Here is a 14,675-nt window from a genome sequence, read left to right as displayed (position 1 = left end):
TAGTAAAGTCTGCGTCACATATTTATTACTGCCTTGATATACAGTGTGTCATGTGTCCTGAAGAAGACATACATTTAGTGAGTTCAGACAGTTAAGGATAGTGGAAGAACAGTTTATATTCTGTAAGAAACACTAAGATGATGTTCACTAAGTGCTCAACAGCATTTTCACCTTGGAACCGACTTCAACAGCGTTGAGTCTGAGACGTTGAGCCCAGGCAGGTTGTGCCACCGCCAGCGGGAGTGGGATTATCACATGTTCTTGTTCGAGTCCTCCTCGTTGATGCACAGAATGACCAAGTCCCCCAGCATGACCAAGACCCATCTGTCTTGGTATCTGTCCAGGAAAAAATAAGGGGGTTTTAAGCTGAGTTTAACAAACATGTATAGTATATATTCTCATAGATCCTCACATCCTCTTACCAGAGGAGCAAGTGAAACAGGCAGCTGATCAATTGGCAAATGGAGAATAGCTAAATGTCCTTTTTTTTATTTTTATGTGTTCATACTTACACAATGTAACCTATTCTTTAAATTACAGTGTAGTATTATACAATTAGATATGTATGTGAATCTATATTTAACTGAAGTATAAAAGCCTTTGCTTATTGGAGAGCCGTTTGGGAGCCGTTGAGTTGAGCCAAATGATCTGTCCAAAAAGAGTCGTGACTCCCTTCTTTAATTTGCACTTGTTGCTAAGCAGCCAAATGGGCAAACTGATCAAAGACAAGGCAGTAACTCAATTGTCAGCAGTGAGAAATAACAAAGTACTGTCACTGAAGTAGGATTTTGAGAAACTAGATCTTGTTGTGTGACCATATTGTGTGTGACAGTATGTTTTTTGTGTCCATGGTATTCCAGAAGACATTTCATTTTGCACACAGCTGTATGCATAAGATCGCCTGTAACATTATGAACTAGAACGGGCACTCGGTAGAGCGCATACCTTCGCATATCACAAGATTGGGCATTGAATTATGAACATTTTGGCATTAGTTGCATGCCAATTGGATAGAAATTTACCGTGCTATGGTAAAAAAATTATTTTGACCTATCCATGACCTTGACCTTTGACCCGATTGATCCCAAAATCTAATCAAATGGTTCCCAGATAATAACCAATCATTCCACCAAATTGCATGCGATTCAAGAATATGTTGACCTTTTCATGACCTTGACCTTTGACCCGATCGATCCCCAAATCTAATCAAATGGTCCCCGGATAATAACCAATCATCCCACCAAATTTCATGCGATTCGGTTTAAAACTTTTTTTGTTATATGAATAACACGCATACAAATAAATAAATACACGGCGATCAAAGCATAACCTTCCGCATTTTCAATGCGAAGGTAATTACTACAATGAGACCATTCTTGAAAAAAAAGATTTGAGGCTTAAGACAGGAGATGGCAAGCTTAGCTTAGCATAAAGGCTTTTAACAGCAAGAAAGAGCTGTATTTCAGCAAATTTAATGTGTTTTCCTACGATGCCTTTACTCCTGACAACAGCCTCACCTCTTCTGAGAGTCTCTTCACAGGCATCTCCAGAGTAGGCTAATTTACAGATGCATCTACAGGAAGTCCCCGTTAGGACAGGTATGCCGTTGTGCCTGCAGGGAGCGCAGCGACAGGAGTCGTAGTGCAGCTGATACTCATCCCAGGCCCTCTCCAAGTTGGCCAGTCTTGCACCTACATGGTCAGCGGCTGTGCTGAGGCGCACTAGCTCATAAATTGGCACGGTCTATGTCACGAGGGAGGAGGGACAGAGAAAGGAAGAGGAACAAAGTTCATAAAAAGCAAATGACCACACCAGCAAATTCATAAAAGCAATGTGAGGTCCAAAATCAAGAAATGAACTATCAACTTGTGTTTTTTTAATTTTTTATTCTGTTTAAAAGGATGTTGTGCCAAACAATTCTACAATAATTCACCTCATATTCGATGAGTGTCGGGTTGTATTTGAGGGACGCTCCCCAGTTCCTGTAGGTGTCAGGGTTCCTGATAACCAACAGGCCACTGCTGCTGTGTGTGACTCCCCCCTTCACGAGAGTAACAATGTCCTCAATCACAGCTGAATCAGAGTCCTTGGCTACATTTCAAATGAAAAAAATAATTACAAACTCTGCTAAAACATTTTGACAAATTACTTGTCAGGTGAATGGAAACAAGACATAGTCACAAATAAAACGAATCAACTCAAATTCAATACTCAAAAGATTTTGATGCCTCACATTGATGAAAACCTCCTTTTTTAATGCACGGGTTCACGCCCACTTTGAGCTCTGCTTTTACATTGCTGGAGATGGGATAGCTCAAACCAATAGAAGCACCAAAGCATCGACCAGCTTGTTCACCCTCAATCTCTGTGAGAGTTGTGGAAGAGAAGTGACCAAAGGTTACTTTACATTACATTTCCTATCAAGGGACATGGATCAACAAACTGGAAAGCCCACAGTAGCCTACTTGATTCTGCCATAGCTGTTTTGTTGACAACCACAACATATTCAAGGGTTCCTCCCATTGTTCCCTCTGTGACATAGTGGGTGCCAAATGTGCTGAGGAAGCGGGAATACATCCCAAAATCATACTGCTCTGGCAGATCCATGAGTGAAATGTAGAAATCATCATGAAGCATCAACTTGTTACTTCTCATTTTGAAGTGGGCTGTTTGCACTTTGGACCAAAGCCTGATGAACCCTAAGTTCTGAAGACAAAAAATTCTTTTTTTAGTACAAATAATTTAAGTACAAACAATAATGATGAAACTATTCTAATCAAACTTGAATCAAACTGTAATTCCTACCAACAAAGATTGTCCTTTCTTTTGGCCACACACCCAAACATAAACATTATTTTAAGGAGTTCTTAATTAGGTGTAATACACATATTTGCTCACCCTCATATTGTTATATTAAGCTAAATTGGGAGATTGATAACTTAAAGACCATATATGAATAAAGAAAACTGGATACAGTGTTGGAGGCGGGGCCCTGTTTCTTTCCTATGAATGTTGCTCAGTGGCACTGGAAGCCAAAATGGCTCAAATGCCATTTTAATTGATCAGGATCTTCTGCATCCATGGGGCTTCAGAGTAGGCGCACTAGTGCTTCCTTTAACCGCTCGCTCATATGAACTGCAGTTTTTAATGCCCATGGAATGAACTCTGGATTCAGCTCCTGGATTTTACAACTTTTTAGGCCCTATTTATTTAAATACGGGCTATTTATGTGTTTATGCTGAGAAGTTAAAAAAAGAAAAGAAGAAAAAGATCATCTGATTTACAGATGTTTCTTTCCCGATGTAATAGTAGGAAAAAGTTGCTTTGGGTGCCCTGGCATTACCTGAAGGACCCAAGAGTTTTAATTACACCGTTTTTCCTCTCCCAAAATTGGCTTCATAAATACCGTAATCATCATGGGAGTGGTTTTAATCTTCAAACAACAAACAACTCTGACCTCAAACAATTAATAATTATATATTTAAAACAAATTGGACTTGTTATCATGTCGTATTAGAGTTTTGTTCTTTTGATAAATAAATCATACCTGGCTTTTATGTTGCGTTATGTTGTTGAGAAACTTTGATTCTTCACTCCCACTCAGTCCCAGTTCCACATAATAGATCCCCACTGAGACACCGCCTTTGGAAGAACTCATCGTTTTCCTGGCTTTCAGCAGGCTCACCATATCTTCAAAGTATTCATGTGAGCCCTCTGATGTAGCTTGAGCCTGTAACAGGTTTTAATCAGGTTAAAATGTCTTAAGCAGCCCATTTATTAAATAAGAAACAGCATGACAATACCACAAAATGGTAGGTATGGTAGTTGTGCGGTTTCCTGTAGTTCTTCTCATCTTCATTGTAGTGCAGGTTCTCACAGAACGCGTCATAGATGAATTTCCTCCATTCACCATTATAGACATATTCACACTTTCCTCCAAAATAATTTGGGTCAAGCACTTGATCCGTAAAGTCTCCAGTCAAGACATTGTAGCTATCGGCAAAGCAAAATAATTCAAATTAAATCAAGGTATGAAGATTAAATCAAGCAAAATAAATAATGGTGTGATTTGTACATATTTCTGATGTTTCAAAACAATTTGCGAATATGTATATGCTAATTGAAATATTGTTTTTCAACTGTCCTGGTAATTCAATTGCATTGCTTTCAAAAGATGTATGCAATTACCCCTGGGTGCCACGTTCAGCACCGGGGATTCGCAGTAAGGTGGAACACTTGTCATCTCTGTTGGTGGCGTCTTCACAGCCCTCTTCGTCAGAAAAATCATCACAGTCTGGCTCTCCATTACAGCGAAGGGACTGGCTAATGCAGCGCCCTATAGACAGAGAGACTGGTTGTATACTGCAGATGCACAGACAAAACACCCTCGGCTTTAAGAGAATGTGCTGTGTGAATGGTTGTGACTGGGACCTGCCTGTTTCTTTGCAGGTGAAGCTCTCTCCACAGTAATCCGTCTCCAGACACGGAGTCGTTGCTGATGGACACGCCATCTTCTCCCACAGCGGCCCAATGCACCCGGTGCCGCTAAACTGGGAGGGCTTCTCGATGTATCGGAAACGACTCTAAGACAGAGTTGATAATATGTTAGCTATTTATATCAACCATTAAGTCCATTCCCTGATACAATTTAGGTTCACATAGAACCACTCTAAGAGTCGCCCACATGCTATGATGTTTATAGTGGTGCAGTTTAAATCATATTAAATTAATACATGTTCATTTCTAAGTTCCATTAAAGTAGCTACGTTATTTATTGTATATCTAGTGTCTACACCACCCTTAGTGACCTTATCGGAGCAGAAGAGCTAATTTGTGATAATCATTGTTCCCTCTTGGTTATCTCCTTCATGTTTTTATCTGAGCTTCCAGACAGAAAACTGGTTTAACTCCACTGTTTAAAAAAAATAGTTATAGTTCTAGAAGTTGTAATCATAGTTTTCATTCAACATCTTTAAACTCGTGGAATTTCTTGAGAAAAAACACCATTACTTGTTGGTCTGTGCAGGAGTTGCAAGGTGTCCAAGATGACCAGGTCCCCAGCTTACAGTTGATGGGCATCGGTCTGCTTACAGCTCTGGCCCTCCTCATCCCAGCCCAACTAAATTAATCATAATAATCATTATCATTAAATGTTATCAAGTTTATCTAAGAGATATTGAAGCGATGAGTACTGCACCTGTAATCAGCAGTTGTCCATGGGCTCCTGTATACATTCACCATTGATATACTGTTCACAGACAGAAGCAGTGTGCATAAAGTCAGAAGTAAATTAATAAACGTCTCCATAATGACAAATGAGTAGCTAGTCTTTAGGATTAAATTGCCACATCACAAAAAAAAAACGTTGTGTTGTGACTTCTACCACTGCAGTCTTGACCAACGACTGTAAATGATTGATCATGAGTAAACACATGCTCTTACAACAGTTCAGACTTCTTTTTTTAATGATCTATAACCCCCATTTCTCATATTCCCCCAGCAAACACTCCAATCCAGCCACACAATTTGCTCGTACGTTTAATGTGACACTAACAACAATAAAAGTACATCAAACACCTCAAACTGAAATGAATCACAACATTCTCCTACTGACAATATCTACATTGTATTATCCCAATCAGGATTATCATTATTATCATTATTATTAGTGTTATTATTATAATGTTTTATTTTTTATTTTTTTATTGTTGTGTTTATTATTATTAGTATTATTATTAGTATTAGTATTATGATTATGATGATGATGATGATGATTATTATTATTATCATCATAGCAATAACTTTAATACCTATCCACAGACAAACTGGCTTCCGGCGCTTCTGATTTAACAATTACGCGTCATGCACGCGCACGTCATGAGATCACGCGCAGCACGCAGGTGCGTCTCGTTCGCGTCTCTCGGCGGGGCGTTCAAATTGTTTGTTTGAGCCGAAACAGTCTAAATGAGTCAGCCAGCAGCGTCCACACAGGCCGCTTCCCAAATGTACACAGCTGAACAGTGATGAACAAAACGAGCTGCAATGGAAGAGGTAACTTGTAAAGATGTTGTTGTGAATAACTTTCGCTTGAGGACCGATAGCTATGTGCAGGTGATGTTAGCCTTATGGCTGCCCTCGGCTAGCTGTTACCCATGTGTGAGCTACTACAGCAGCTACGTAGGAGGGCCGCACCATGCAAACTACAAAACACGTTCTCATCTAGCTGCTTCTCATGCTAGTCATGCAGACAGTTCAGACATCTCTGATATCTGCCTCCACCTCATAATGATGGCTGCCAATTGAATTTATATTGTGTTGTTCACAGCATTGAAATTTACATAAACTAATTCAGTTGCTTCACATTTAGTTAAAACCACTAACAGTTATTCTGGATTATCTTTAGAGCTACAGCCTTGGGGTAGTCCACAGAACACAGTCAACTGTGTTCTGTGGACTAACACTTATTGTCATAATTAATCCATCTGTATATGTTCTTGTTTTTAGGTTTGTTTCTAAAATGCTGACAACTAAAAAAATAACCTAATATTTCCCAAAAACCCAAGCTGCCTTCACGTGTCTTGTTTCAGGCATGAGAATCCCTCACCTTTCGGCGAAATTCGCCGTTTTGAAACTAAAATAGGTGATTTACGTGAATCGTGTAGATCCGAAGAGTTTTTGTTTTGGGGTATGGGGGGGGGTCAATTGGCCGGCCGGCGTTTATGAGATTGGAGTGGGACACGGAGAAAATGTGGAGTGGTGCTCTTGGCAATAAAACATCTTTGATGGGACGCGTCTCGGCCAATCAGCGTCAAGATGTCTTCAGCGTTTGGTGGTTTAGGTTAGCTTGAATGTTAGCCGCTACATCTGCTGCTGTCACGCTGCACGGTGTAGCGATGCTAACAAAGTACCCGTGCGTTAAGAGCGATGTGATTTAGCATATTTTTAGTATCGATACTTTATTAAAAGAGCGCGGGATCAGAGCGCACGCGCTGCTCCGTGTCAAGCTGTCTGCGCACACTGCGCAGCGCTAACAGTGGCGTTAAGTGGCGGAATTTTCGGCTTTAAAAATAAAAATATAAAAAGATGCCAGAAGTGAAATGTTTAAGTTCAGTCTGTAAAGTTGTGTAACTCTACAGCTGCTCATCCTGATGAACTCTGTATCATCTGGTCAGAGACTAACGGCCTCATAGTGTATCATCAATGCTATGATGGCTCCACGTCGTTTCATTCATATATTGTTGGCTAGTACTAATATTACTGCCATTTGTTAAGTGTTGAAAAAGTTGGTAAAAAGTGAACCATACAGATATTTTATTTATGACTATTATAGATAAATATACCAGTGTCTTATTTATGGTATACTGTTTTTATGGTATTGTATCAGTATCATGATATTTATGGCAGGTATGTAGAAGATCGTGACAACCAGGTAGAGGCAGAACAGACTTGAGGAACAGACTCAAGGCTCAGCAGAGCACACAGGACTTGAAGACTTGTTCACGCCAAACAAAAAGGAAGTTGGTTGATGAATGACCATATTATACACAATATTACTATTATTATAGGGCCCGATCACTGACTTGGTGTCAGAATGGAGGACCTACAGATTATCATACCCCCCCCCCCCCCCCAAACATATTCAGTTTACAATCATAGAAGACAAAGGAAACAGCAAATGTACTGGAACACTAAAGGGCTCATATTGATTATCAAGATCAAAACAACAACTTATTATTGAAGCCGTTCTCTGAAGACAATTTCTATTCGCCTCCAATATATTGGGGTAAAGTCAGAAATATTAAGATGCATTTTAAACCCTCCAACAAAACAAATTACTGCCTCCCACTGGAGACATGGCGTGAGTGAGAAAATACATTTTGTAATTTTGGTAAACTCACCCTTTAATTTAGGTTGTCAGTATTGAGGGGTGTCTCTTTAAATCAACCATCAATTAAAGTGTCTGAAAGTAATATCATTTGTATTAATCTAATAATTATTGTTTTTTTTCTTTTTCTTCAATTGAGGGACCGAGCCACTTCAAAGCTCTGAGGGCCAGGTTTCAGGAAGAGGCTCTCTTGGCCCCATCCAAAACCAGTCGACCACCTGTTTCAGAGAAACCGAAATACCTCCTTCCTCCTGGAGGTCACAGCAGCTCTGTGGTCAGCAGTATTAATATTGCTGGTGAAAACGAGACACCAGTGTTTCCCCGGGTCATCTTCAACGATGGGCTGCGGGCATCTGGTGGTAAGCGACCAATTTCCTTTCCACCACAACCTCAGCAGGCCTCCCCTCCATCTCAGTCGGCTAATGGACACAGCACAACAAGGCAGTCCCTCAAAGACAGACACATGCCTCTGGTGCTTCCTTTCCTTGTTAAAGAGCAGAAGATGGAGCTGCCGGCCAAAAAGGAGCACAAACTGGATCCAGAACCAGGGAAAGAAGTGCCGCCACACACTAAAATCAAGAAGAAAGGTTTGCTGCTTCCTTTCAAGTCTGCCAAAGCATCAAAGGTCAGTTCAGAAAATGGAGAGGAGCCTACGTATGCTGATTTGACCAACAGACCTTCAAGTGCTCCCGGGACCTTACTCTCAGTGGAAAAACAAATGACAGAAAATGGGGTTTCATTTCAAAGTGACCAATCTACTGCTGAGGTCCCCCTCCACAGCCATAACATCCTAATCACCTCTCCTCTTGCAGATGCAAGTGTCGATTCCAACAACAAATTTATTAGCACCTTGGAGAAAGCCAAGAAGAAGTTTTCACGCAGGCAAATGTTGATCTCTGTCAAAACTAAGAGCTTGCCGTCTCCTGACTGCGTCTCAAGAGACGAGGGCTTCCCTTTGCCGCAAAAGAACATTGTTGAACCCAAGCTCCCCAGACCCGCACCAGTCTGTGTGCTCCCCATGGCTTGTCTATCGGCCCGGCCTTTCTGCAAAGTAAACCTCTCTGCACACAGTAAGTCATATTCAGTGATTTGAAGAAAAAAATAAATAATAATTCTTCATATCTGACTATATATATATACTCTAATGCAGATTTTAATGCATTTTCTTTTTGGTGTTTTCCAATGACTAGGGTCTGTGCTGGATAAGCAGTTTAGCTGGGATAAATCTCTTCCCTCTGTCCGGACTCGTGAACCTCATTCATCCTCTGCTCCTCGAAAGAGGCGCCCTCTACCTGACTTGAGGTTACTGGGACCATTGCCATCAAAGCCCCACAGACCTCCATCAGTCGATCTCAGCTGTTACCTCTCACCCACAGTTAATGGTACGAAAACTTACTTTAATATCTTGTTTCTGTTTGTTTTCCATTTACTTCTGTGGCCCCCTGCCTGTTTTGTGGCGATAGACTGAAGAATGTGACAGCAAGAAGTTGTATTTTACTTGGACGTTGCTTGATGTGTATTACACGTACTGCAGTTTTCATTCTACTTATTTGTGGTTAGTTTGAACATCTGTTCAAGTGCTGATTTTGGTTTCTTATTTTAGAGGTGTCACCGGGATTTAGCCAAACACCAAGCGAAGAGCCAGAGGCTGAGCACCCATCCGTCTCCCACTCTGGACTAGACAATCTGGAGTTTCCAGACTTTGATTTTTTAGAGATGGAAACGGCAGAGGGAGAAGCTGTTGACATTGGTGCACTAGAACTGGAGATCTTTGACTTAGTCAGCGCTGACCTTCCTGTACGAGATGACTGCAGCCTCATCGGTTTCGAGGAGCCACAACCTGACTTATTGGTGTGTGATCCTTTCGACCCCCTTATGAGAACCAGCATCCAAGATCTGAACCTTGGCAGTCAAAACATAATAGCGCTCGATCCAGCCAGCTTTCCTGAACCAATCCACTGCTCGGCGTTCCCAGAGCTTGCTGTAGCAGAGCAATGGTCTCAGAGTGAGGAGGTGATCACAGATCCTCTCTCTAGCACTCAAGCTGATGAGACTGATCTGGGAGATGCTGAGTCTCACGCTGCTGCACAGGAAACGGACAATGTTGGTCCTGCATATTTGAATGATGGGATTCAATCACATCCAAGGTGAGGTTTGGAGTAAGTGCAATTGCACTTTAATCAATGTTTTTGCACGTTTTTAGTGTGTTGACTGCTTGTACACTTTGTCTGTTCCCCTGTAGTGTATCTCAACAGAACGGTTACTACGAAGCGTGTGACAATATATATGAGGATGTGGAAAATATCAACAAATTAATCTTGGGCCATTCCTCGCGTGAGCAAAGAGGGAGTCTGAAGAGTACGAATGTTTAATCAATACATTGACTATTATTGACAAAGATCTTTAGCAGAGATTTGTTTTCCCTGTTTAATTTCCTCGTTTACCATTTTTACAGATCCATATGCTGACAACAACTGTATGGTAATATATATATATATTTTAATAGCTTCTAATCACCTTAGTGAGTACACTATAAGAGAACAGTTAGGTTTATGGTATGCAATGTTGAAACAATGGCATATGCTTTCTTCTGTCTAATCATCTTTGGCCAATAAAAAAAACCATCTGTTTATTTGAAGGAGGAGGCGTCTCTTCACATATGGCCACAGAATCCGTGGTATGTCTTTTTTCTTTTTAAACAAACAAGTCGTATGTTTTAGTAATGTCTGTCAGATGGAAGGCAGCCATTTATTTTCTTTTACTGTCAACTCCAGGGGCAGTGTGTCAGGAGAACACGCTCATTGGGCCCAACATCACGTCCACAGGTACGTTGACGTCTCTTCTCCCGCAGCTGGCCAAATGCTTATTTTTTTTGTTTTCCCATTTGAAAATAGCTTTTTTTAGTTCTTATTCAGTTTTATTTTTTTATTTTACCAGCTTATGGTTCCATTTATATTTTAAGTGGTTCATGTAATCTTTATGAAACCTAATTTGTTGGTTTGCCACTTAACAGTCTGACTTGGTTTTAGTAGAGAACGCCAAAGCCCACCTAATGCTGACCTTAAAGAGCAGAGGAAGAGGGAAAAGCACCGGCTGGAGAAGGAGAAAAAAGAGCAAAAAGAAAGGGAGAAGAAGGAACATGAAATGAAAAAGAAGTTCAAAGTAAGTTAGAAGTTCAAAGTAAGTTAGACGGTCCGCTTTTGAAAGGTCTGTAATGGTCATTTGTCTTTTAGCTTTCTTGATTGACTTTGAAAGTATTACATCCTACCGATTGATGAATATCTTGGTGTCACAGAAAAGCAAAACTAAGCAGCAAACGATGCACTGCTTCAACTGCTCAATCAATCGGCGCCTCATTCCTGACAATTTGACTCCAGGTGACTGGCGAAGAGGAGGCCATGTACCACGCCAAGGTGATGGTGGGTAGCAAGGTTCGCAAGAATGACCTGCAAGTGAAGAGCGGGGACACGGTCAGCATCATTCGCACCACCAGCTGCCCCAAAGGCAAATGGTTGGCCCGAGACGCCAACCATAAGTGTGAGTTTAGACGCATTGGTGTTGATGCCAGGTTGTGTCACAAGTGGACCTAAACTTTAAGAAGCTAAGCATTTGTGGACTTGCAAAAGTCTGTTGAACTACAAACAGGCGCCTCACATCGAAGTAATGGGACTTGTGAACAGGATAACACTTTTTTTTTTACATTTCCACCACAGTTTTTCAGTAACTGCTCTACTCTGGGTTTTGCAGACGGTTACATTTCAGTGATGAACGTAGAACTAAATATCAAAGAGATGCTGGAACTTGGCAAGAAGGCCCAAGCAGCCGGACGAGGAGGCAACCTGGAGGGAGATACCGTCAGCATTGGGAGCAGGTACCGGGCAGCTCACTGACTCAATGTTTTGTTTTCTAAATGACAAGAAAATAGAATCTTGTAATGTGCGACGATCACTCGTTCATCGCCTTTTTCTTTGTTTTGCAGATCCTCGAACCACCCTGTACTAACGAGCAGCTGTAAGTTCCCGTAGCCTCTCCACAAATACATTGCGCTCTACGGTTAACTCACTATTGTCGGACTCTTTGACTGAACAGTTGCACAGAGGTTAAACGTGAGTCCAAAGACTCACAGGACGCCATGCTCGGCCTGAATAACTTGAGTAGTGTTCATCTGCTCGACAGCCGTGTGTTTAATGATTGTGAAAGTATTCCATGTGAGCTGGTGGTTTTGAGTCTCCACCGTGCCAAACATCCATCACCGGCGAGCACACTATGCTTAATCAAACCAACGTGTTGTTCCACAGTCACAGATGACAGTGAAGAGTGGGCCTGTGACGATGAGACCCTCTCGCCCTCCAGCGAGAGCCAGTAAGCGCTCTCCTTTTTACTGTGGCTTAAAGTGTTGTTTCTATGAAGAATGACGGAAACCATTGACTCCACACGAGAACATGCACGTCAGCCCTTCTCCAAGATATGATTGGATTAATGTTGCACACGGCGTGTCGTAAATCATCGTTTTTCTCTCTCCCCGTTCTGTGTAGTAGCGGTCCCCATCAGACGGCCTCACTGCCCGAGATGTGTGAGTACATTTTACAGCCGGTCCTTTGAAAACATGAGAACAGAACATGGTGGTGCTCCTCCCCCTCTCCGCCTTCTGGCTTAAAGGGAAATGCCTGCTTTCCCTGTGGTTGTTTTATGATATGCTTTGACATATGGCAGGCTGTAAAATGTCTTTTGATGTGCACTTCTACCGTGCCGCTTCCTTACGCCCTCCCTCTTCTGTCGCACTGTCCTCGCCCCCACCCCTCCATCACGGACTTCTTTGACAGCGTGTGGTTATGTCAGCGCCCAGCACACTCTGAGCGATGCCAACCTGGAAGACCTACACACGCAGTAAGTTTGCGGGTGCCTTGGCTCGTTTACCTTGCTCACCCACATCTACATAAATCTTTCTACATCTCAAGAGGGCGAGCGTGCACCATGTAATGGATGTGCATACCTATATACTTTATGATTAACTGAATAATAAATATTGGAAAGAAGAAAAATAAAGTGGAGAACTTTGAAATCAGCCCGGACATTTTAGGGATTGTTCCTGGTGTCCTCTCCTCTGTGATTACAGAAGAGACCAAAGACAAACGGTTATGTATTGGACGACACAAGTAGGAGACGGGTCAAACTAGAGCAGCAGTTTGTTTTCTCAATTAATCTTTTATAAAATGTGAAATATTGAAGGTATTATGTCCCAGAACCTAAGGGGAGGTATTCAAATGGTTGTTATGTTCGACCAGCATTCTGAATCCCAAAGATATTCAGTTTACTTCAGCACATTTGAGAGACTAAAACAAGCAAAATATTTAGCACTTTTGCTTTTTGATTAAATGGTAAATGGACTACCATTTCAACGGCAAGTGCATCTTCATCAGAGTGATTTGGCACATTAGAACTCTATACTGAAGTTTGTTGCCTTAAATCCGTTTAGTCAAATCTCTAAAGCCTTGTCTCAAAGACTTCCCTGTTCTGCGGTCACTTGGTAAAGGTTGTATTTTTGTACTTTAGGCCACTGATTAGTATGAAAATTAATATTTCTTTGAGTAAAACAAGTCCCAAAAGTATCTTTTCTTCAATATTTAGGACCAGACACGAGGCCCTGCAGAAACTCGCCATCTTCTTTCAACAGCGCAAAGATACATTTGATGACACCCCTAGTAGTGGCAGAGAAACTCCTACAAAGTACAGTATTCTCTTATCCAGGACCTCAACCATTACTTTACCTTTGTATCTTATGTCTACTGATGCTGTGACATTAAAATTGTGTCATCAACGAGCATGTTAATGATAACTTTTTCTTTCTTTCTTCATCTTATCCATTTTCTCTGATGTAAAGTGTGGAGCCATCAAGTAAGTTTACTTCTATTATTTCTTTTTTTTTCCCATGACTCCACTGTTGTCACCACTTGTGTCACTCTCACTGATAATGGTGGAGCTAAGAGGACACTTGCAAATCTCTTTAGACTCTACGGTCACGTTGGCGTCTTGCCTGAAATGGAAAATGTCTTGTTCTGCCATCTATCTGGCTCCTGTAACCCGGGGACTTGGCGCGGGACAGATTGCAGTTCAAAGTTAATGTGACATTTGTATCTGCTCGTCTTTTTCCAGACTTCTTGTGTGGTGTGGAGGAGCCGCCGTACCCGTAAGTGTTGACGGGTTTCCTTCTAATCAGCAAGAGAAGCTTTCCTTGGTTGGATCTGTATTCATATTCGTAGACTGAACACAGTACTTTAGGTTGTTGGTGTCCCGTTATGTGTTGTGACAGTGAACAGGAGGTTGACTTCGCTGAGCTGGAATTCCTGCCACCCCCGCCGCTATATGCCGACACCTTCTGATTACCACATTGGCTGAAGCAAGTAACGGCACCATGAACAATATCTGCCACCGAGACCAGTTTGCTATGTAGTGAAAATGTCTTTTGATCCTGTCCAGAGGAGAAAAGAAACTATTGTGAATTACGCTGCTGATGTGACTACTATAATTGATGTTTCACCTTTTTTTGTTTTTGTTTTGTTATGCATATATCACATTGTGTTCGACACTTTTCTTTTCTCTGTTACTGTTCATGAAGCACACATTTAATCATTGCTCTTAATTCAAATAGCAATGACATAAAGTAGCCACTTTTCACTTAATTAAGGATTTGTTTGTCAGTGTGTTTTTTGCATTTGGAGTTTCCTTTGCTTCTGTGTTACATATAATAAATATTTGTTTCAGTTTTTTGATGAGTTTATCCCTGGATATA

At 41.3% G+C, this 14,675-nt stretch overlaps 2 protein-coding genes across 3 annotated transcripts; one reads left to right on the top strand and one right to left on the bottom strand.

The window, feature by feature from the left end:
- Nucleotides 1-3: 3 nt before the first annotated feature.
- On the bottom strand, nucleotides 4-5,380 carry c8a (complement component 8, alpha polypeptide). Its single transcript, XM_056421332.1, has 11 exons — nucleotides 5,198-5,380; nucleotides 5,011-5,119; nucleotides 4,436-4,583; nucleotides 4,189-4,336; nucleotides 3,804-3,993; nucleotides 3,548-3,730; nucleotides 2,466-2,706; nucleotides 2,234-2,365; nucleotides 1,934-2,091; nucleotides 1,518-1,743; nucleotides 4-336 (listed from the first exon to the last, which is right to left on the bottom strand). Exons 1-11 carry the CDS (start codon nucleotides 5,305-5,307, stop codon nucleotides 185-187), a joined length of 1,797 nt encoding a protein of 598 aa, XP_056277307.1. The 5' UTR covers nucleotides 5,308-5,380; the 3' UTR covers nucleotides 4-184.
- Nucleotides 5,381-5,945: 565 nt separating this feature from the next.
- On the top strand, nucleotides 5,946-14,650 carry si:ch211-188c16.1 (uncharacterized protein LOC562677 homolog). Of its 2 annotated transcripts, XM_056421330.1 has the most exons (19): nucleotides 5,946-6,051; nucleotides 8,025-8,955; nucleotides 9,076-9,267; nucleotides 9,489-10,032; nucleotides 10,128-10,243; nucleotides 10,341-10,366; nucleotides 10,525-10,562; nucleotides 10,660-10,710; nucleotides 10,915-11,047; nucleotides 11,263-11,422; nucleotides 11,633-11,756; nucleotides 11,865-11,896; nucleotides 12,184-12,247; nucleotides 12,421-12,458; nucleotides 12,709-12,772; nucleotides 13,514-13,612; nucleotides 13,767-13,780; nucleotides 14,039-14,072; nucleotides 14,196-14,650. In XM_056421330.1, the coding sequence occupies exons 1-19, from the start codon at nucleotides 6,043-6,045 to the stop codon at nucleotides 14,263-14,265; spliced, it is 2,739 nt and encodes a 912-aa protein (XP_056277305.1). In that variant the 5' UTR covers nucleotides 5,946-6,042; the 3' UTR covers nucleotides 14,266-14,650. The 2 variants fall into 2 exon arrangements, 1 of the variants encoding a protein (XP_056277305.1); XR_008832579.1 differs by having other exon boundaries at nucleotides 10,918-11,047; nucleotides 13,514-13,780; nucleotides 14,196-14,238.
- The last annotated feature ends 25 nt before the right edge of the window (nucleotides 14,651-14,675 follow it).

This window comes from Pseudoliparis swirei, chromosome 8 (genome assembly GCF_029220125.1).
Source record: "Pseudoliparis swirei isolate HS2019 ecotype Mariana Trench chromosome 8, NWPU_hadal_v1, whole genome shotgun sequence".
In the NCBI taxonomy this organism is placed as follows: domain Eukaryota; kingdom Metazoa; phylum Chordata; class Actinopteri; order Perciformes; family Liparidae; genus Pseudoliparis; species Pseudoliparis swirei.
The sequence above is the reverse complement of the archived record's forward strand: the minus strand, read 5'-3'. Positions and strand labels throughout refer to the sequence as shown.